Here is a 24,532-nt window from a genome sequence, read left to right as displayed (position 1 = left end):
CTGATTTGTTTCAATCACCCGGATCCGGTTTCCGTTCGCCGGGTCAACCAAAAGCAATTTAATAAAACTCACGTTCACTTGAAATAATTATTAGTTCTCAAATCAAATGTCAAGTTATATATATATATATATCAAATGATTAAATTAATTAAAGACCAATTAACGTTTCGCAAACAAATTCAATGATTCTCAAGACACTTGGCCAACAAACTGCTAAAAACTAGTGTATATGAAAACAAATAATATAGTTACACTCAAACAATCATGGATCTATGATTTAGCATAGAAACGGTTCAACAATAAACGACAATCAATTCATGTTCACATTATCTAAACGAATGTTAAAAACTTAGCTACTCCTTAAGTGAGTAGCTATTAACAATCTTATAAAATAAAGTAGCATTACATCTAAAGAAAAGCGGTAGAGAAATTGAAGAATTGAAATCGTGTGATGTTAAATCACTAGGTTGGATTCCTTGATGATTGATGATGTTAGATCTGCTTTGGAGTGCTCAAAAATCCCTAAAATTCGATTTCAAGGCTCCTATCTTTGACCTATATGCGTCCTTTCATTTCTGGGGGTTTTAAGTGAGTATTCATAGGTTTCAGAGAAACCCTAGCTGGCTGACACTTCCAGCGGTGCTGGTGGGAATGACGAGCAGCGTTGGTTATGCACTTAATTAGCACAGCGTGGCGCCGAAAGCTCCGAAACGTCCAAATTTCTTCGTTAAGCATCCGTCTCTTCATTATTCACTTGTTTAAGCTCCATACTTGTTTCCTCTGACTTGATTCAACTCCCCAAAAGTGTTCCTTCCATTCTTTTTCTATTAATTGGTTTCCGATAGATAGTTTATAAATTGTATGCTAGTTAACTCGATGCGATTAAGTACCCAAAAGTCTATGTTAACATTTCATTTTTACTTCAAATACGTGCCAAACGCATGGGGGAAAAGTCACAAATAAATCATTGATTGATTTTGTTGTTAGTTATTAGCCATTGATATAATTCATCCAAAACAAATCTAATTGTTGTGATCTCTAATAGTTGTCACATATGATATTGGATTTATTTGTGGGTAGAGAAAATTCATTTTCAAAACTAAAGGAGAAGAGATTAATTAGTTGAGAGTAATAAGAAAGAAAAACTTATTAAATTAAAATTAAAAAGAATTTAACTTTAGTTAAGTTACTATTAGCTGGTAAGTTAATGTTATGATATGAAAAGACCACATAAACTGCCATATAAGGTAGTAAAAATAGTATTTGTAATTTGTTCGTTATTCCTAGCATTTCTCAAATGATATAGATACTTTTAATCTTAGACGTTTAATTTTATAGGAAAAACAATCTTGGCCTTTGAAACTAAAGTCAACTTTGACTATTTTAGATATGATAATATTTTTATTTTATTTAATGTACATTTTTGTAGTAATGGTAACAATTTAACTAGTTTGGTGTCTGCGCGTGACAGCGGTTAAAAGGTGATAACAATATAAAACATGCGAGGTGAGCCGACGCTAATTGCAACATTATAGCAAGATAACTGCAACAATATAAAACTTCTCATATTGCAACATTATAGCCAGATTCCATATAATTTAGCAAGTTATATCAAAGTAGAAGTGACGTCAACTTTGACTAATTTAGATATGGTAACATTTTTATTTTATTTAATGTATATTTTTGTAGTCATGGTAACAATTTAACTAGGCTGGTGCATTTTACAGTGGCTAAAAGGTGATTACAATATAAAACATGCGAGGTGAGGCGATGATAATTGCAACGGTATAGCCAATTTTTTTTTTTAAGTTAGTTTTTGATTCAGATGTGGTGTTGGCAATTTTAACCAGTGATTTGCTAGACCTCCAACCCCATTCTCATGAAAAATACCTTGAGATGAGAAACCGAAGACTTGAACTTGAAACCTTGAGAAAAACTTACCTCCAGGACTCACATAGTAGATTTAAAAGAGATCTCGTGTCAACCCATTTAGGTGGATAATTACAACAATATAAAACTTCTCATATTACAATATTATATCCAGATTCGATATAATGTGAAGTTAACTTTGACTATTTTAAATTCGGTGACATTTTGATTTTATTTAATGTATATTTTTTTAGTCATGGTAACAATTTGATACATGGTAATTATGTGTACAAATGCTTTTAATAAACTATACGACATTACGACTACACAATTTGAACAATACCAAACTTAATATACGTAGTAACTTACCTACTAAAACCTTTTTTTTTTCAACCGGTTGATCTAAACTAAGAGGTTGTGTTTAAAAACAAATCCTACCGATATTACATCAAAGTTCAAATGCATAAATATCTTTTTAGCATAGAAAAGAAAATATAATCTCAAATAATCGTCATAAAATTATTAAGTTACGCCCTCATATTGACAATGGAAATATATACTAAGTTTGACGATGTTCATTGGACTAAAATTTCACAAATTTCTGACTTTGACTAGACCCAGTAAAACTTTAAGGTCAAAACCCACAACGTCACACCTATCAACCTGAACTCAATTCACCAGCTTGAAAAAAATCGGATTGACAATTCAAAAAGGGTTACGGATTGATTTCAGGTAGAATAGGTTGTATACTTGTATGGGTTATTGGGTTAAATTTAGGTCAAAGGGTCTGGTGTTTTTGGGTTAAATGGGTTTGTATTGGTGTGTATCTTGCCCGTCGACATCTTAATATATGTGTATATATATATATAGGTTTTAGATAAAATGAAACAAGTATTAAAGTAAAATAAATAAATTAATAAATTTTTCTTCACTAATGTGCATCAATTATTTTATAAATTTTTATGCATCAATTTCATCATGATTTAAGAGTCAATATCTGATTTTATTTGTTTTAATTTAACACTTCTTTTACAATACTCATTTGGTATATAAAATGATTTATTGGGACAAAATACAAGTTATATACTGGCAGGATTTGATTGACTAGATATGACTTTGGTTCAAAATCTAATGTGTGTAATGTGTGTTGCAACTGCAGCAGAACAAATATACGTGATTTAACAACTGAGACACACACACACACACACACACAGAAACCTCTCTCTCTCATCTTGTCATAAAAAAAAGTACTCAAAAGAAAATACTCAAACAGAAGAGAACAAGCACAACACAAGAAAGATAAAAACAACACCCAATCAAAAAAGTGAAACCCTTTCCCCTCCAAAAGCTGTCACATTTTATATATTTATATTGTTCACTTTACAGACATGGTGAAACTTGTCAAAACCCAAGAAACTTTTTGTTGTGTGTGAGTGTGTGTATCTATACATATACATATAGATATAGTGATAGATGGTTGTATAGAATGAGATGGATGGTATTTTGGGGAATGGGGATTTTGGATCCACAAAAAAAAGCAAGTGGTGGAATAAGAACTAAACAAGCTGGTAGAGCTTCTTGCAGGGCTAGTTAGAAGCTTACACTTGCACTTTTTTTTTTATAAGAAAAATAAGAAGCTTTTTTATTTTTTATAAAGTATAATATAATAGTGATACTAATAATGGGTTATTTGCTAAAAGAAGCACTTAAAACACTATGTGGTGTTAATCAGTGGTGTTATGCTATTTTTTGGAAGATTGGCTGCCAAAACCCTAAGTAAGTTCACTTCCTTCTTACTGTTATTAATTATTGTTCATATTTGTATATAAGAAGATTCTGGGGATGTTTTATTTTGTTTTGTTTTACTATTTGAGAATTTATTAATTTTGTTGTTAGCATTCTTTTTTAGAAGGGAACTTAGTTATACAAATGTTGATTAATATATTCCACATAACTATTGGCAATTCAATGTATACTTTTTGTCCCATTTTGGTCACTTGAAGTATGTTCCATTATGACTCATTTAGGTTTATGTTTCTTCACTTAATTGTACATGGAAAATTATATGCTTTTGACCGAAATTAGAACAGAATAGGCCTAATGAATAAAGCGGAACAAACGTAAAGTACAATGAGCAGGTGGACCGTTCTTGGAGGTGTGTTATTGTTATGGTGAAGTGTCGGTTTCTAGTTTGTATTTTGTCTCCTGAGTTCATATGTTGTAACTTCATAAATGTTTTCTAGTACATGAGTATAAGTGTAAGGGTGCATTAGGATTCAAATAATTCTAATTTATAAACGGTACAACACACTTATAAATGTATCTTTGCATACACATTTATAACCATATAGTAAACAAAAGTTAGTTCAGGATTCATACATTAGATACGTAAAATAAGTACACCACAACCCTTTTTGTTTTGAAAAATTTCACCAGGAAGTTTTTTTTTTCAATATTCCCGCTAACTCAACTATTATAAGTTTGGAGTTAATTGGTTAACGTAACAATGTACTTTATATGTTCTACCTGTCACTGATATTACCAGTGATGGCAACGTTCTTGCATTTTGCTACCAACATAGTAAATTGCTTAACAATCCTAGCAATACATTTCATTGAAAACGAAGTGTTTTCATATTTAATATTACTGTCATTTTTGTGGTACGCTTATTATAGTTAGTAAATAGGTAAAACTTTAGTGGCTTTTAGGTATGGGTTTTAAGAGATGATATGTGGACTTTTGGTTAATTATGTAGTAGTTCGTTCTAATAAAGTGAGATTTAGTGGTTTTGTTAATACTTAATAGTATGGTTCCTAAAATTTGACATACCATAGATCCTTATAGCTTTTGCATACTTCTTTTGTTTTATTTTCTTGATATTACTGTCTTTTGACTTCCTGTCTCTAACGTTTTATTTGTGTAGTTGGTTTAATATGTTTAGATTGGTTCGGTTTTGTCTTGGTGCATGTAAGTGACTAGTGAGGATATAGAGCAGGTTTATTGTGGTCAAGTTTCTCTGTTTCTGTTCTTGTTTGTATTCCTTCTCCTGAGTCCACATGTTATAATTCAATCTATGAACAGAGCAAGACAAAAAATAGCACCTGTCACATGTCTTTTCAAGTACATGGGTATAAGGTTATGGGTTCTTGATACGTCAATATCAGGTTCTATATGTTCTAAATTATGTACAGAACAATTTAGAATACGGAAATATTTTATTCTGTTTTGTTTATGGTTTTAGATCTGTTCTTCTACTAATCTTTGCTAGTGACTCTGTAGAAAATTGCACTAAATAATAATGTAAACAGTACTTGCATAAATGTTCTTCCTGTATTATTATAGTTGCTTTTATTTTGATTTATTCCTAAAAGCAAGTTTTATTTGTTTCTTTTCACTCATTGAAAGCATATTTCAGGATTAATTTTGTTTCATTAAAATGTTTTAGTAAATTGGCCAGGGGTAAGGAATTTTGGTTTTCATGATAAAATATGTAAAAAAAACACACCCAAAAAGCACGTCTAATGACCAAATGGTAACAAAGGCAAGTACGATGAACCGAGTTAGTTGTTTTAGTTAGTAGGGATGATGATCTTTTTATGCTGATAATAATGTTTTGTATGATCTGACATGCCATTGATTCTTGATGGGTAGAGTGTACTTTTCCTGTTCTAGCCATATAAAGTTAACAGTGTTCTTTAAAAGATTTGACATGCCATTGATCCTTTATGGCTTTTGTGTACTTCTTTTGTTTATCCTTTTAATATGCATGTAATTTGGCTCCCTGTCTCTAACTTTTTGTTTGTGTTGTTGGTTTCATGTATTTAGGTTGTTCTGTTTTGTCTTTGTTCATGTTAGTAACTAGGTTTGTCGTCGTGAAGTGTCTGTTTCTGGTTTGCATTCTTTCTCTCCAGTCTATGTGGCATAATTCAATCTGTATTTTCAATTATTTGAGTAAGGTTATCGGTTTTTATACATCGATATCAGGAATTCAGGAATCAAATATACTAAATTATTAAGGGTAAGGTGCATATACAGTAAAAAACATAAAACCGGATAATAGAAAAAAAATAGGTACCTTTAATTCGCCTTGGTGCAGGTTAGTGACTGGTGATGATAACTAGTATGTATGTTGTGGTGAAGTGTCCATTCTTGTGTGTAATTTTCTGTTGAGCCCATGTGTTGTAATTCTATGTTTTCAAGTAGGACACAAGTACTAGGTTAGGAATGCTTTCAGCCCATGTGATATATTGTGACATCGGGATGCCCATATTGTTCAAAGTAACATAAATACAAGTTAACTTCTTTTGTCCTTGTTTAAGGGTAATTTAGATATTTAAGGAAAGATCAGAGACATCTAGTGATTTATTTGTTGGTTGAATTGTGAGAATATATAATGGAAGAATGTATGCTCAACTGGTTGTGAATACCAATCGTAGATTCTTGTTGACTAATTGGGACTCTTTATTGTAGGCTTTTAATATGGGAAGAATGTTATTATGAACCTATCATTTATTCCAATAGTGGGCATGGAATGCAAGCCACAAACAAAGTTCACTTGCTTGTGACCAAAATGATGAAAGACAACTACATCAATCTTTTAGGGGAAGGGTGCGTCTCTGAAGCTTCTTTTTTTATGTTTCTCGTAATTTATTTGTTGGCTAAATTTTACAAGTATTTTCAGATTAGTTGGAAGGGTTGCATTTACTAGAAATCATCAATGGATTGTCTCCGATAACAAAATGCTAGTTCATCCCTCCGAGGTATCCACTTCGTGTTCATAAAATTAACTTGTTAGGGGTCTAGGTGAAGTCTGGCAGTTCAATGTGAAAGGCTCATTTTTCTTCTACTCCTTTTACTAGTTGGATCCAAATGTGTGGGTTGGGTAACAAGTCAACTTTGATACAAGTCCTAGTGGCCTGGGATGGTCAAACACTTCTTGTGCAAAATTTTAGGTGTGTTATAAATACCTAGTCTGGTCAATATGATAATTGAAACTATTTATTTTCACAATGATCTAATCATCTAAAGAAAATGATTTATGGAGGTTTTATACTTTCATGTATAAAAAAAATAAAAAAATAAATCTGTTAAGATGTTTGACCCATTATTTTAAGGTATATTTCATTACCCATTCACAAGTAAATGGGTCGAATTATCCACTGGAACAAACAATTATCTAGAAGATGTCTATGTTTGCATCATTTTATGACTTTCAAATGGCGAATTTAAAACTTCTTGCTGACGGGAAAAAATGAAGATTTCTGATTATAAATGTGTATTTAACTCTATTCACACATTTGCTACCAGGTATCAAATGAGGTTTCTACCCAAATCTCTGCTGGCATTCAGGTAACGTAATTTTTAATCTTCAAACTATGGATATCATTTTAGTTTTTTACCTTATTAATAACTAGTAATGAAATGGTTCCCTCTCGTTTTGTTTCAGACAATAGCAGTCATTCCTGTTCATCCTCATGGGGTTGTTCAACTTGGTTCATCCTCAGCTGTCAGTTCATCTTTATCTTCCATTCTTTAAATATATTGTCATAGGCAAACATTTGTGTGAGAAACTAAACAAATTTAGGAGTGTAGATGACTGTTATTTTTTTTTTTTTATGTAATTATAATCATTTAGTAATTTGTTGCAATTGACTATATCTACAGATTATGGAGAATATTGGATTTGTGAATGATGTGAAGAGTTTAATTTCTCAACTTGGATGTGTTCCTGGTGCATTATTAACAGATATCTACATGAAAAATGAAGATGTTATGGAGCCTACTCCATATACTCAGGAACCTATCTGCCATAGGAATTCTATTTTTGCGCATTCATCAGGAAAATCTAAAGTGACAGACGGTACACTTTTTATACCAGACAGCTGCAATAATCAGGGCTACAGCCACTCACCTCAGGCTTCCGGAAGCAGTGGACATACTTCTCTCTCCTTTGGCAGGTGTGTTGGAGATAACCAAGTGGCTAAAGGTTCAACACTTGCAAACTCTAAAGTTTGTCATCAAACTTCTACAAATTTTGATAACAAAATTGATCAAACTGCTTTTGGCTCGTTCTCAGAAAAGTATAACCTGTTTAAATCAATGGAACAAAACATCTCATCAGGTGCATTTTTGGGAGATCATGCTGATACTATCATCTCTCAAGTTGCATGCTCAGATCGACAACTTTTTACAGATGCTCATTTTTCCAGCACTCATGTTGGTAAGACTGCCCAAACTTCAAACTCAATTAATGGCCGATAGCTTGTGAGCTGGTTTGGTTGACCCGATTCAGTTTTCGAATGTTTTTTATAACTACTTAGTGTATCAAGTATTATAGACAAAAGATGTCAATTTCAATGATAATTCAATTTAATAAGTAAAATGATCTAGGATTCTAGGAGGTTTTTTTCATTAAAATTACATTGTTGAAAACTGTCAACCAATTTGACTCAGGGAATGCTTTTGACCTGCTAGACCCAAAGTTGGTTCTAAGTTCTAACCATGTGCTTCATGTTGCAGACACACAGCCCAAGCAAACTTCAAATAAGGATAAGTTAGAACATGAACTATTTCAAGCTCTTACAATGTCCTCAGAAGAAGCATGTCTAAAACCTCCATCAAGAGATGACTTATTTGATATTGTGGGTATGGATTTTGAAAACAAAGTCTTTGGCGGAAGTCGGAATAACTTTGTTAATAATGGGGTTGAATCAAACCTGTTGGGTTTTAGAAAGGATAGTATGGATTTAGAGCTAATTTCAGTTTATGAAGGAGAATCCGATAGTGGTATATATTCATCTGCAACCAGTGACCATCTTTTAGATGCAGTCGTGTCTAAGGTTCAGTCATCTTTGAAACCTAATTCAGATGATATGATGTCATACTCATCATTGACAAAAACCAGCAGCTCCTCTGCTCCTGTTAATTGTTCAACATCTGTTTGGGCTACTCAGGGTATTAATCTGATGCAAAAAGAGCTGCTTGGCGTTCCCAAATCTTTGAAAAGCACCGGGGTGACAAGTTCTTATTCATATAAGGAAGATGGGGGGAACTTTTCTGATACTAGCTCCGTTATTTCATCCCAGATTAGTTCTTGGGCTGACCAACGAAATGAGCTGAAAAAGGATAGTGGTGTTGGATCTGGGAATGCTAAGAAGACGGATGAAATCAGCAAATCAAATCGCAAGAGACTTAAACCTGGAGATAACCCTAGACCTAGACCAAAAGACCGCCAGATGATCCAAGATCGTGTAAAGGAATTAAGAGAAATTGTCCCGAATGGTGCCAAGGTATTACTCATATGGGCAGCTTCTTTTGTTATTATAAACAATACATTGTTTAAGAACACCAAAGGTTTGATGGTATGTAGTAGATGTGACTATTCAACACAGTTACTTGTGAATGTGTCAATTTAGGTCATCGTTTATTGGTAATGAGTCAGATAGGTTGAACTAAAAAATATCTAACGCGGAAATTGTTCAGATGGATCATAAGGTTAAAAGTGGCCCAAAGTGTTTTTTAAAGCCTAGCATTTAAAAAATATTTTAAAGCATTAAATTATTATTGTAATTACATTAGTTCTGCTAACCATATATAACATGTTAATTTTAAAAGAGGTTCACAAAGGATTTGGAGGTAAACCTGATCTAATATTAAGAACAACCGCTTTTGACCCGTTACACAAGCTGCCCCAGCTGCCCACTTTGTCACCTCCACCCGTGGTATCGGCAAAATAAAGATGTTTTACTTGTTTCTTTTTTTTTTCTTTGCATCATAAACAGTGTAGCATTGATGCTTTGCTCGAACGCACAATCAAGCACATGCTTTTCTTGCAAAATGTTACAAGGCATGCAGACAAGCTAAACAAAATGGGGGATTCAAAGGTATGATTTACATCTTTGTATGGTGTCGTTATATTTTAAAGCGGAAATGGACAAATCTCGATATTGGTATGACAAAAAGATGCTTTTCGCAAAATGAAGCCTGCATAGATGTGAATATGTTGAGTAATTTTTATAATTTGAACTACTTCTGTTATCCAAAATCCAAATTAGACTATAGCTCGTCTTTTGGAAGAGCAGGAGTCTATTATTCGATAGATGTAACAGATTTCTATTATTTGATTTAAGTGTAGAATGTTAGCAAGGACGGTGGACTTTTGTTAAGGGACAACTTTGAAGGAGGAGCAACATGGGCATACGAGGTTGGTTCGCAAACAATGGTCTGTCCTATTATAGTTGAGGATCTGAATTCGCCTCGCCAAATGCTTGTGGAGGTATGGACCGCTGGCAGGCATTTATTTCATGTTTTAGAAGGTGGCAATACTAGACCAATTTACTTGAAATCAGTGATCTGGGTTAAATATTATGTATAACAATTAAATGAATCAAATTTCACTTGTTTCCTTTAGAGGGCCTTTGGCCTGATGGTATCAAGTTGGCTCACCCAACAACCAAAAAGTTGTTGGTTGAAGTTCCAAATGAGAAAAAGGCGTATTAAAGGTAGTGCTGGGTTTTTTCTGCCATTCACAAAGGGTCAAATGTAAAAACTTACCTATAATTGAAATGGGTCAAATGCAACAAGCTTTCTAAATTTACCAATTTAAACAAATTAGATTTCATTTTAACGGTATAGTATAGCTTAGTGTCATATTCAATATATTATCCATTATACTTTACACAAAATGTTCTTGGTTCTACCTGGTCAATCCATTGCAATTCAACATGTTTTCCTTTGGACCCTACCCTAACCGGCCTGCCCATTTTTCCATATCTAGTTTCCATTTTTGTGCTTATGTATCTGCTTGTTGGGTAGCAGATGCTTTGTGAAGAAAGAGGTTCATTCTTAGAGATAGCAGATATTATTAAAGGGTTGGGGTTGACAATCTTGAAGGGGGTGATGGAGTCACGTAATGACAAGATATGGGCACACTTTACTGTAGAGGTAAAATTACTGTACAGTAATCAATCATAGTTTCACTGTTAAGCTGAAACATAGACTTAATTATAAGTTACTTCCATAAATTATACAACACTGTGTAAACAGGCTAACAGGGACGTGACACGAATGGAAATATTTCTCTCACTTGTAAGCCTCTTTGACCAAGCTTCTAAGAATGGTGCTGATTGCAGCGGGAATGTGAATGTTCCAGTTCATGAACAATCTTTTCCTCAAATGGCCACAAACGCAGTGAGTGTTGGACCACGTAGTATACAGTAATCCCACCATGCGGCTAGGATATGTTGAGAGCAGCTCTGCCATGACCGACATTGATCACAGCCTTGTTTTGTTGATGGTTACAAAAGTGTTGTATGTTATTAGCTGGCCTTTTGATTGACTAGCGTTTTTTGCTTACAGAAATATGTGTAGTTGCTCAGAGCTTCAATGTCTATGTAGCCTACTCTTGGTAATGTATTTATCATGTGTTCATTGCTTCTTCTGTATGAAAATAGTTTTTTGCTGTATGTTTTTTCTACTGGTGGATTCAAAGCTCTATACAAGCAAGCCCAAAACTATGCAAACAGCCTTGCAAGTAGATTGGACATATGCAACTTCAACTATATGGTATTAATGATAACTCCAGCTAATTATTTCCCACTTCTTTCATTTGCTGTTGAAGAGTCTTTGATTGCGTTCATTCCAAATATAATATCTAGCCATTTGTTCAAGCCATCACGTCAATGATATCTTTGCCAAGCATGATCAGAACCAGCTAACTCAGCCTTTGTATTGACCTCGTCCCATACCTGTGAAGAGTAAGAACACAAAAAACAAATGAGGATGAGAATCTGCAACCTGCCCACATAGCGAACAGGATAAAGCTACATTGCTTTGTGATCTAGGAATGTCCCATTGGAGCAGCAAGTCTTGTGTTTTAAGTCTTCGCTCATAACCAACCATAGAATAAATGCACGTTTTGGAATATAATGAGAGAACCAAACCAAATGATGCCAATCATTTGTTAACTCTTTATATTAATACAAGACCATTCAAAATCACAGCAAAAATAGAACGAAAGGTTTAGGAAGGGGAGAAGGAGAAGATCACCAGAGAGGATGGGGTCGCCGATGAACATGAGTAGATCATCTGAGAGGACGGGGTCGTCAACGAGCTTGGATAGAGACGGGTGGGCGGCGAGGCCAGGAGAAGTAAAAATGAAGAAAAGGTGAAGGAGGTTGTGGAAATAATAGTAGAGTTGAGAGTTATTTTTGCCTTCAAGGTTTGATCAGTGACCTGAATTAACTAACTTTACAAGTAGGCGTAGAGATGTGCCAAATGCAAGTCCTGATCAGTGACCCATTGTGAAAAACCTGCAACGATTTTACGCCTGCGGACCCAACCTACTTGATGGGTATGATGATTGCATTAGGCTGGTTTTGTGTTAAATAAATAGTACTGTTTTTCTAGTTTAAGCAAAAAGGAAGATCAAGAAGACCCAACTAAACAAAATGATTTCCTGAGTCATTAAATAAAGAGAACTGGTACAACAGTTTGATTCTAAATAACTGCAATCTATTTCATGTGTACAGAAAGGCTAATGGGTGGCATCTCTTAAAAATGGTACAACTGTTGCTTGATGGTGTTTAATTGATTCAATAGCTTTAATAGCAGATGCATCATCCTCAGGGTAGTAAGCAATGGGATCAGATAACAGAGGTGCCGGAAGATTAAGCACGCCTTCAAGAGTTGCATGAAGACAATACGCTGAATATGTTACATGATACCCACCTTCCTGCACAATTAAGATGCGCCCGTTGCAATGATCATCAGCTAGCCTGCGAATTATCTGGCCAATGTCTCGATAACCCTCCATTGATAAACATTGTCTTCCATTTGGATCAAACTGCTAATATCAGATCGAATCAAACGTGCTAGCTGTTAGACTTCATGTTGATATTCTTAAATTAACAAATAACTAATTGAGAAATGCTAGAATGACAAACAATTTATACAAACCTTTCTATACTAACTGACATGTAATCTGACTAGACCCTCCATGTCATACATTAACATACATCATATAATGAGTAATTAATTAGTTTATTTTTTTCTGCCATCTCGTAAAAATTTATTACCCTTTCCCATAATGCCGTTTCCATAGTTAGCCTTCCTCTTCAACTCAATCTAATTACATCCAATCAAATCAATTTTTCTTTCGTCATCTACATTACATGAACAAAGTTCATAAGCAGTTATCACTCACATAATAATTGATTATGAAAAAGTGAAAATCAATATACGGAGTAATCAAATATGTAAATTATATATAATATGTTATTTACATTTAATTACTAAATATGTAATTTTAAAAATCAGAGTATATTAAAATATATCATCTTAGACTTTTATACCTATCATCAGCACATCTTTTTGGTAGAAACGCATTCCATACAACTACAATACAGTATCACTTTAGGAAAAATGAGAAAAGAAGTTAAAAATATCATGTTGTAAACCGATAACAAATCCCAAAAACCTATAGAAAAAAGTTCAAGACTATTTACAAACAAAAAGGACCTTAGAAAAAATTGACCTTCTGAGTTATACAAATATTTTGTTGTGGGAAGAGAAAAACGTTTTTGTATTTAAAGGAGAGAAAACTAATAAGGTGGGTACTGAAGGAAAGTCATTAAAAATGAGAATTTTACGTAATGCCAGCTATTAAGTTAATACAATGACATGGAACACTTGCATCATATGACACATCAGTTAGTATAAAAAAATTTGTAAACCGTTAGTCATTTTAGCATTCTCCAATTGTTATCAGGTTCTTTTTTTTATTAGACTGATTGCCATCAGATCTAGTTTTTATAATCAATGATTCGGATGTTAATTGTATCCGTAGTGGTATGTGTGATGAGTATATGTCATCACATATCAATGAATAGGTTGTGGATTCTAGTCTGGATAATTTATAAATATGCATGGATTTGTGTAAATGTCTTTCTATAAATGTCAATTGCACCTCCAATTTTAGTCCAAAATGTATTTATTTTTTATGATACACATTACCAAATTGGCGAAAAGACAATTTCGGACAATTTCGACCCATTAACTTATAAATGGGTAGCTATGGTTTGAGTCCTTACTTAAAAAAGGTCAAAGTCGAAATATTAGCTAAAAGCAGGATGGATTTGCTAGTTGTTTAGAGTCTATTTTATATGCATAGGATCTCTTACATAGCTTTATTGAAAAATTTAGATCATCATTGTCATAATAGTGTTTTTCTAGGAGCAACCTCAACTCTATGACTGTCTACTTCACATTTGACAGGATTGAGTATTGTTGCATTGTCATGGTACTGTTTTTTTACCCAAAAGATAACACATTCATTGTTCAAAAAACCAAACCAACAAACCTTGTTATCACATGACATAGGGTTTGTTGGGTTTGCTAGTTGCTCAAAGTCACATTGGGTTGACGTGATAATAGGGTTTGTTGGTTGTGCCTTTTACTAAAAAATGACCATCTTTAAGACCTTTCCAACCCGCCCAATTGGTCTCTCTAGCAACCTCTATAAATAGTCAAATATGGATTGAATTTATTTTGACTTACAGCACTTGAATCTTGACCAACAACAAAAACCATCATATCAGGCCTGAACTTTCTAACAGCAGGGGAGACGAGCTCCACCATTGCATACTTATATCCCTTGTCCCCCGTTCCATTTGGCAAAGGCACATTCAGATTATACCCATATCCAGTCCCCTCACCAAGCTCATTTATATCTCCACTTTGAGGATGAGATGTCCCCCACGAACCATGATTCATATGAAGGGAAATAGTCAGAACTTTGTCAGAATGGTAGAAACCCTCTGCAGTTCCATTACCATAATGAACATCAATATCTATAACTGTAACCCTTTTACAACCCGAATCTAAAGCATATTGAACAGCAAGGCCCGCATTATTTAGAAAGCAATAGCCATCAGCTCGAGTAGGCTGAGCATGATGGCCAGGTGGCCTAACCAATGCATAACATAACTTTCCATGTCCGTCAAGAATATACTTAATGGCTGAAAGTGTAGTGCCAGCAGCTAAAAGTGCAGAATTCCATGACCCAATATTCAGAAATGTCCCACTACAAATTGTTTTTCCTCCATTTTTATCTGCTTCGAGTAGAGAGTCGATATATTCTGTTTCATAACATACATTTTTTAACATCACATGCATAGTTTGGTCACACAGCAAAACTTTTAGAATATAGGTTACTATTAAACTTGTATTGTTGAGGGTTATTAGTAAGCAAGGTACAAACAGGCATTACCAAAATCAAAGTAGATGTAGTAGCATTTCCTTATTTAAATAGGCAATAATATAATATACATAATTAAAATAATCTATCAAGAGGCAGTAAAAGCTATGGTAGAGTATGCCAAATTTACTGATATAGGGATTAATTAAGCAATGATTGACATAACGTGTCCTCCTCGGAAGCAGGTCATTTTGAAGAGACCATTGCCAGTTTGCCACTTAAAGCCCAACAATGTTGAATTTCATTAGCATAATTGTTACCAATAAAACGTCATTCTGGTCTCATATATAAGTAGCCAAAGATCTTTCAGTTTAGCGTGTTCTTTTACACATCAAGTACATTCCAAAGACGAGGTTATGTTTATCTTCTAACATCAAATTACTAGAACTTAACTTGTGACAATTATGTATTCGTATGTTCTGTTACTAGGACTGCAGTCCCCAACATTTTATCGATCTTGTGGTCTTCAAAACTTACTTTCAGTGATCACTATGGAATAGAAGAGACTTACTTGTAAGGACTAAGAACATGAAAATGGATCAGCTTATCACATATTGTTATTTTGATGATCCATTGATTGGGCATGTGTCTCCAAAAGGGTGAAACTCCCTAGGTTGAATTCCTAGTTCCTTACAAAAAGATACCCTAGTGGCCACAGAGGCTCACCTGCTTTGACTCTGGGCTCGTAAAGCAAGTCAGCTCTTGGGATTAGTCTGCTCGCAAAGCGAGTAGGACACCCATGATTACCCAAATAAATAAAAAAATATATAAATATATATAATGTCTAATGGATTGCTACCCAAGTATGAAGTACCTGCAATGTATCAATCATCACTTACTATTATCATTACAAATCAACTGATAAGATCCTAGAAGGTCAGACCCAGGTAATGTTTTTACTCGCAAGAAACCAGCAAGTCACCTCATGTGTCAGCATGGATAACTATTAGCATTTAAATAGCAGGCTTATTTTTCATTTTGATTGAGCAGCTCATGTCTTTTTATTTTACCCTGGTTCTTTGTACAGAGACATAGCCCCTCTCGAATTGGGGTTTTCATTTGAGTTAAATCAATCAAATAAATTGCTTGTTTCTTTGTTTCTTTCATTTGGTTCCATTGCCGGGAATTGTGAAGCGACAGTGCGAACAAGGGATTCAGATACCGGAGATTCCAATTCAGACCAAGTCACCCCCCAATTGACTGCTATTGTGGCCAAATTGGATACGATGGATACCCTACACAACAATGTAGCAGCATTCAAAGCCAACTTCAAGAAAAAGTGTAACAGCAGCATGATTATGCCGAGACTTCTTCAGACGATTTCGTCCATACCACAAATTGGACTTTCCTTCTTTCAGTGAAGGAGATCCAAGGGGATGGATCCTGAAGGGCGAGAAGTATTTTCGTTCTAACTATACCCCTGAAGGCGACATGGTAAACGTTGCAGCGATGCATCTGGACGGTGATGCGCTACATATGTACTCATGGCTGACTGCAGAACGGATGATTACTTATTGGGAGGAACTTGTTACCTGCCTTCCAAAAACATTTTGGACCACATGAGTTCTAGAACCCGGATGAGTACTTGTGCAGGGTAAAACAAATTGGAAAATTTCAAGAATACTGTAAGGAGTTTGCCTGGATATCAGCCCGAGTCTCAAACTGGCCTGAGAAATGTCTATTGGGAGTTTATATAAATGGATGTAAGGAAGAACTAAACACTGATGTCCATATACACCCGTCAGTTAAGAATGTCAGTTCCACGGATGTTACTACTGTACACCTAAAGCCAGTATCTGTAAGGAGTTTTAACAGAGCTAGCTTCACCTAAAAACCTACCGAAAAGTGTCTAACAGATGCAAAAAAAAAAAAACAGAACCACACACCAAAAATACAGTTTTTGGACAACAATGTAAAACGGAGACCATCAAACTTCTTGAGATAGTTGCTGATGAGTAAGAAACAAAAACAATAAACAAGCAAGATCGCAATGATGAACAAGCTAAAATCAACCTTTATGGACTCTTTGGTCAATCATCTATAACCAACATGAAACTTTATGGCTTTAAAGCACGACCAAGCTATTGACTCTGATTGATAGCAGATCCACACACAACTTCATTTCGGATAAATTGGTTATGGATTTGAAACTCACCCCCAAATATTAAATGGGAATGAGCATTTTACTGGCAAGAAACCAAAAGGTAATGGGTGATTGTTAGCATGGATAACATTCGGCATTTATATAACAGGCCTAGTTTTCATTTTGAGCAGCTCATGTCTTTTTATGTTACCTTGGTTCTTTGTGTAGTAACATAGTCCCTCTTGAAACGGGCCTTTCATTCACTTTAATTAATCCATTTACCTGCTTGTTTCTTAGCTTGTATCATCAACTTTTTCGATAGTTTTAAAATGTTTGATAGATCTTTCGGTTTTGTAACGAGTATCAGCCATATAAACCAAAGTCACCATCACATCCTAACTGGCCATGTTACCTACCATAATAAAGGAGTAGGATGTGAACAGTGTTTTTTTTGTCTTTACATGCAGTTTTAATATAAATAATAGAATTACCAACTATAATAAAGGAGTAGGATGTGAACAGTGTTTTTTTTGTCTTTACATGCAGTTTTAATATAAATAATAGAATTAGCAATTATAGCAACAAAAGTGGATTTGGTAGAGTGGTTGGTCTCTATGGCTTAGGGGGTGAAGGTCACGGGTTCAAGCCTTCCCCCCTTATTTATTTATTTTTTTTTAATAGTAAAGTATTTGCATTTTAGCCCCTGTTTTTTTTGCTTTTTTACTTTTCAGTCCCTCCTGTTTTTCTTTTATTACTTTAACCACCTAACTTTATATAATTTGTGTTTTTTTTAATCTTTTGTAACATTTTGTTTTTTTAATACCTTTATCACATTTAACATTTTTTTTATAACTTTTTAAAATGCTATATCTTTTGTTATTTCCTATGTTTTTATTTTTATTTTTTTTTAAATTTTTTGTTGAGTTGTATTTCTTTTGTACTCTTTTAAACATTTCGTTTTTATACCTTTTTCACATGTAACATTTGTTTTTTTTATATAACTTATTTATTTAGTTTTCATATTTCTTTTTGTTTTTTTGGTTCTCTTTTTTATTTTTTGGTTTAGTATATTCCTTTTGTAATTTTTAAAAATTGCGTTTCAATATTTTTTGTCTTCCATAAATTTGTGATTTTTGTAACCCCAGCCATAAACGCAAACGTTTTCAAAAACTTACGCCGCCCATTGGGCGGCATGAAATTCCTAGTTATATAATAAGAGGTCAAAAAAAAAGCCAGGGCTAGATGAAGTGGAAAATCATTTGCCTATGGGGACATAGGTTAAGGGTTCAGTCCTCAACCCCGGTAGGCCGAAGGTCATTATGGAATCAAACTCTCCACTTGTGGGCCTGGGTAAGCCTGTCTATATTTCACCTACCAATAATGTGGAAGACGGTCGGTTGTAACATTATACATACAAAAGTCTGATACACACAAAAGAAGGCCCAGATATGGAATCATAATCAATAACAATATTACACTAATACACTTTATTTAATACGATTGATGATAAAGGTTACAATATAGATGTAGATACATACCTTGGGTATGGAAAGACAGCAATTGGGAAACATGAGCAGGTTTAGAAGAAGAGTGCCATGAAATGAAAGGGGAAATTGGACCTCTTTTAAGGATGGAAACAATGTTAATTATCCTGTCAGGGTTTTCAGGGTGTTTTTCAAGGATGTCTAGAAAACCAGGGTCTATTCCGCTATCGAATACTCCTGTACCCATGTCATGATCCAACATACCCTTGTCCCAGAATACGTTTATTATGTTACTGTCAGTTGCCTCCTCCTCCTGCTGCTGCTGGTAGTCGGACATTGTTAAGGCTTCTACTGGATCAGAGGTGTTTGGGTTAGCTTATGTTCTTTTGAGCTAATAGAATACAGTTTATCTTTATTATATAATAAAGAATAAACTATTTTTAAAAACAATTATTTGTTATGTCTATAAATTTTTTCAAACATGTTTTTATTTTATTTATGATATTATATTTCGTTAATAATTTTTTTAAAATTATTATATTATATTATATAAATAAAAAAGAATTATGATAACATAATACTTTTAAAAATTATGTACTCTCATGCATCTTTTTAATTAATTATAACATCATCATATTAATTTTAAAATATCCTTTTTTTTTATAAATATATCTCATTAATATAAATTTTTATTAAATGTTCATACTATTATGTAAGTTTTTAATCACCTTAATTTTTCATTATAACAGACTAAAAACTATAGTGTCTTTTTGGATAGGTTTTACTTTTTTGTTTTTATTATCCGTATGTGTTTCAACATGTGTCCACAACTGCACATGTTCTGTTTCCCTTTAGTTTCGTTATCTACATAATAACTTATCATAACCTTTCAATTTATTTAACCTTGTTATTATACATTTTAACATGATAATATATTTTAAAACTACGCTGATATAATTCAGTTAATTTGTAAAGCGTTTATAAGTTAATCCGGGTTGAACCCGGGGTGATTAGCTAGTTTTTTACAATCTATCAAATGACTCTTTTTTTCAAATAAAAAATAATATAACCCCTTCTATTTATAAAAATTGTTAAAAACTTAAAATTATAGGACATTTCGAATAATTCATTTTCCTTTAATCAACATCATTTAGTAAAATTTATAAAAGAAAGTTATCCTTATAAAATTTATAAAAAGATAGATCTAATTTACATTCTAATTCTTATCTTAATTTATACCTTAAACTTTTATTTTTTTCAAATATTTTCACTATTATATTTAGGGAAAAAACCATAAAAAGTTAATATATTTACACAAATTTCTTATTAAAGGTAACATATTTTATTTTCGTCTATTTAAAGGATCATATTTCCAAAAATTTCCAAATAAAGGGTATCTCGTTAGTTTTTGACAGACGACGTCCGTTAAGCGTCACATCACCGATGCCACATCATCAGTTTTGCTGACATGACTACTGACGTGACATTGGTGACGTGGCATTTAACGGGCGTTGTTTGTCAAAACCTAACGAGATACCCTTTATTAGGAAAATTTTAGAAAACAGGGTCCTTTGAATAGATGAAAAACAAAATAAGTTAGCTTTAATAAGAAAATTGTGTAAATAGATTACCTTTTTATGGATATTTCCTTTATATTTACATCAATTACATCTATGATTGTTCTTTTTCTTTTTTTAACAGTTGAATGATATATATTAATAATCAACTTTCGACAAGATACAAAAAATAAATTACATCAAATATGTAGGACTAATGTACCAAAGTGGCCATACTAAGCTCTATCTTTCATATTACGACAATTATCTAGAAAAAGAATTAGAAACAATAAAGTTAAAAATATCCAAGCTTAAAATATCCAAGCTTGAGGCAACACTTCCATTGAAATTAACTTCATTACGATGTTTCCATATCGCCACCACCAAGTTCCGAAAATAGCTTCCAATATACTCTTGTATTTCTTTGTTACCGTCAATTCCTTGATCCTTCAGGAGGATTGTAAATTGGAATAAATAATTGGAGCCAAGATGACATTAAAGCTCTAGTTTCACGCATAAGGTTACAATCTACAAACATATAAGTTTATGCTCAGCTCCCTGGTTACATATTGGACAAGTAATAGACTGAATGTCTATACCTTTTAAGCTCAAGTTGAATCGGGTGGGAATACGATCTCACGACATTCTCAAAATAAATATGTTAAACTCTTTTAGGCACAAAAGGATTCCAACTTGTTGTGAAGTTCTCGCATGGGAGAAGAGATAAATCAAAAATCTTTCTAATGTCACTTACCAAGAGTTGTGATTGACCATTAAGGCACCATTGCCACGAGTCTTGGGATTCAGTAATAGTGATCGGCTCTACTAAAGACTTCAAACTTTCAAGTTGGCTAGTTACACGTCCTCTAAGAATTGGGCTTCTCCAATCCCAAACCCACCCGTTAGCCACATAACGATCAGAGATCAGACTTTCAGGTTGTTTTTCAAGTGCATATATATAAGCGTGGGAATCTACTTGCCAGTGTGGAGTTGCCGATCCAGATGTCTTCCCAGAATTTCGAATTAGAACCGCATCCAATTTTGTGTGAGATAACCGTGTTTGGAAGAAGGAGATCCGAGTGAGCAGTACCGAAAGTAGAGCAAATATGAGACCATGTCCCTGGTCCTCTAGCTCGGAATGAAAATAGACTACTAGATCCATGGACTGCAATGATAACTTTGGCCCAAAGAAATGAAGAATTAGTTAGAACACGCCATCGCCACTTATATAGCAGTGCAAGATTTAAAGCTTTAAGACTACCGATGCCCAATCCACCAACACTTTTTGGTGCTAATACAGATTGCCATTTAACCCAAATCATCTTCTTCTTTTGCACATCTCCACCCCAAAAGAAATTCGACCTCATAGACTCGAGTTTGTTTAGCACAGTGATTGGGACACAGAAAAGAAAGCAGTAGTAAGTCCCCAAAGATCCAAGAACTGATGTAATGAGAGTCATTCTTCCTCCAATGGACAATAAGCTAGCTTTCCACCTCCCTAATTATTTTGAATTTTTGTCTATTATCGGTTGCCAATTCTTTAACCGCGACATATTTACACCAACCGCAATGCCTAGATATTTGAACGGAAACACCTCCGGATTGCACCCCGATTTAGAGGCTAACCTAGTCACCGCCACCACCAACTTACAACACTCGACGCCACTACCACCACCAATAGTCACCGCCATTGCCGCCATCCATCGTCGCCACCAGACCACCGGCTCTGCTAACCCCGCAACATTGCGCAGAACTGTTCTAACCCCGCAACATTGCGCAGAACCGTTCTAACCCCGCAACATTGCACGAGACCGTTTTACAAACTTTATATTTTAATTTGGCATTTCTAAAGAACGTCTAGTTTTCCTTCGCACTAAAACTCTCGTAACAAACCAATAAACTTCATATGCACTAAAACTTAATCGAACAATCGAACTTGCTTTATTAAGTACGAGTACACGAACTCAATAAAAACAATGACGGACTATACGTACACGTAAACGACCATGCTATGAACAAAGACGAACTATAAACAAAATAAAGATGAAGCTCATGATTGTCACAATAACAAATTGGAAACTAGGTGACTAAAATAAACCAATATCTGTATAAATTTGTTTTTTGTGGAATCCGTTTTGTTGTCAAAAATGATTGAGCAAGTTAGTTTAATCATGTTGTTTAGTCAAACTTGTATATTCATAAAGTTAAATCAAGGCTTCTAAAAGTTTTATAAGATGAGATCAAATTTACAATTTATTCGAAAATAATGCAAAAGAATTACACTCTAACGAAGATACAAGTTTTAAATTATTTCCGCGAGCAAGCAAACATATTATAACACATGCATTCATTATATCAACAAAAATTATACCTAATTTATACATACAATCATCAATAAAATAATAATAACGCTTAATTTTAGCAATACTAACACTTAAATAATATACAAAGCTCAAATTACTTAATTTGTCTTTTCTCTTACAAAACCAAAGTATATAATTGTTTCTTAAAAACCGGGTAACTGATCTAATCGAGTAACCGGGATATATAAGTCAAAACTAGAAGGTATGACATTGAATAGTATTGAATAATGGAAACGCGTACATACTACTAGCTAGGAGGCTCTTATCGAGCTCATAGAGCTTCCTAATTTGATCTAGAAACATTACAACTCTTTCATAGTCAAATACAATCAATAAAATAAGTGCATTTTTCTATCTAACTACGTGCCCACATTGTCCAAATATTATTATGAAAGACCATTAATACTTTATTCTATATTTACCTAACCTAATACAGAGGCAATGTGGATAAAAGTTGACAAAATTAAGCTCATAAATATTGTATATATATAATAACAAGTGACTCACACATTGGACCATGAAGTAAAGTTTTCTCCTTATGGCTCTTTCATAAAGTGTTTTTCAAATGTGGAGTAATCTAGTCACAAATTAAACCCTTTAAATAGTTGTGTAGAGATTTGAGAATTCATCTAACAAACGCCTTCCAAAATGTGGGTTCTTCAATATTCTCTCACCCTTTTAACCTACGCGATAACCCTTATCGTAATCATCATGCCCTCTTTTCGTCTCTCAAGCTTACCATTATCTATGGAAGCCATCAACACACTCAATTACTTCACATTCATCATAACCATGTTCATGATCGTTACTTTATCAACGATTTACATGTTAACGATGTTCAAAAAGCGGAATAAGCGAAGAGAAAAGAATCCAACATATTATTTCTAAAGTGGTATGTAATGTGGCCATTGTTGAGAATATATACTAGTGTAAAATTGGTGTGACTTGTTTACAAGCTTTTGAAAGATGTTTTCAGTTGTGATGTTGATGGAATTGAATAAAATAAGTGATATTTGATCCAACTCAAAAAATTTGTCTTTTAAATCTAATACATTGTAAAAAAAGAATTAGCGGATAATAGTTTAATGTTTTTTTGCCTATCCAAAAAACCAAAAGTTAGTGGAATTCAAGTCCAATAACAACATATACTTACACGCATACTCTTCACTTAAATGTTATTATAGGTATTCGATTGTTAGCTACTATAAAAGCAAAGGAGGCGGAATGGAGAAAGGAAATGGACAAGGACGGTCTTGCTTGGCGCGAAGGCTGCTGTTAAAATAATTATTAAGAAAAAAAACAATAGGTCACTCGATAATGTAATTGTTATCACCCATTTAGTTAGCAGTATCTAACTAAAAGGTTGTAAAATATTGGCCAAAACGAGACAAGCTATAAATGGTGTGTGATGGGTGTATATGACACATAAATGATCATGTGACCCCATATATCTACGGCTAAGCTAAGCATAAAATATGATACACGCCTTTTGTGTGTCACAATGTTGTTTTAATTTTTTTTTTGGTGTGTGTAAGTGTAGGGTATGAGTAAGTAGACCATGATTTGGACTTGTGCAAACACAACAATAACAATATCCAATTTTCTCAATGTCGGAATACATTGGTGTAGTTACAAAACTGAGGAGTTTTAAATTGATAAACAAGAATTACCGATATTATGACTTTTTCTGTAAATTATACAGATTTCAAAATTTTGATTAAATTAACATTTACAATTGCAGTCCAAACAATAGGTTTTTTTTTTCTTTAATTTGAATAATAAATTCAATAAAACAGTGTGACAACAATACTGCCGCAACACTTCATAATAATTGCTACATAATAATATAACCAAATAAACATAAACATTGACGAGTAACTGGTTGATGGATCGCAAAACCGTTGCTTAAAAGATAAGTAGGT

The 24,532-nt window shown here is 33.7% G+C and overlaps 2 protein-coding genes across 4 annotated transcripts; one reads left to right on the top strand and one right to left on the bottom strand.

Moving 5' to 3' along the window:
- Nucleotides 1–3,067: 3,067 nt before the first annotated feature.
- Nucleotides 3,068–11,344, top strand: LOC122605962 (transcription factor LHW). Of its 2 annotated transcripts, XM_043778926.1 has the most exons (12): nt 3,068–3,645; nt 6,340–6,477; nt 6,551–6,629; nt 7,177–7,218; nt 7,316–7,375; nt 7,534–7,855; nt 7,946–8,089; nt 8,389–9,158; nt 9,651–9,752; nt 10,004–10,144; nt 10,687–10,812; nt 10,915–11,344. In XM_043778926.1, the coding sequence occupies exons 1-12, from the start codon at nt 3,551–3,553 to the stop codon at nt 11,086–11,088; spliced, it is 2,193 nt and encodes a 730-aa protein (XP_043634861.1). In that variant the 5' UTR covers nt 3,068–3,550; the 3' UTR covers nt 11,089–11,344. The 2 variants fall into 2 exon arrangements, with proteins under 2 accessions (XP_043634861.1, XP_043634860.1); XM_043778925.1 differs by having other exon boundaries at nt 7,534–8,089.
- A 965-nt stretch (nt 11,345–12,309) lies between these two features.
- Nucleotides 12,310–19,065, bottom strand: LOC122603772 (histone deacetylase 8). Of its 2 annotated transcripts, none has more exons than XM_043776570.1 (3): nt 18,746–19,065; nt 14,425–15,005; nt 12,310–12,715 (listed from the first exon to the last, which is right to left on the bottom strand). In XM_043776570.1, exons 1-3 carry the CDS (start codon nt 19,026–19,028, stop codon nt 12,404–12,406), a joined length of 1,176 nt encoding a protein of 391 aa, XP_043632505.1. In that variant the 5' UTR covers nt 19,029–19,065; the 3' UTR covers nt 12,310–12,403. The 2 variants fall into 2 exon arrangements, with proteins under 2 accessions (XP_043632505.1, XP_043632506.1); XM_043776571.1 differs by having other exon boundaries at nt 12,310–12,712.
- Nucleotides 19,066–24,532: the final 5,467 nt, after the last annotated feature.

Source organism: Erigeron canadensis, chromosome 6 (assembly GCF_010389155.1).
Source record: "Erigeron canadensis isolate Cc75 chromosome 6, C_canadensis_v1, whole genome shotgun sequence".
Lineage (NCBI taxonomy): Eukaryota > Viridiplantae > Streptophyta > Magnoliopsida > Asterales > Asteraceae > Erigeron > Erigeron canadensis.
This window is presented reverse-complemented; position numbering and strand designations above follow the sequence as displayed.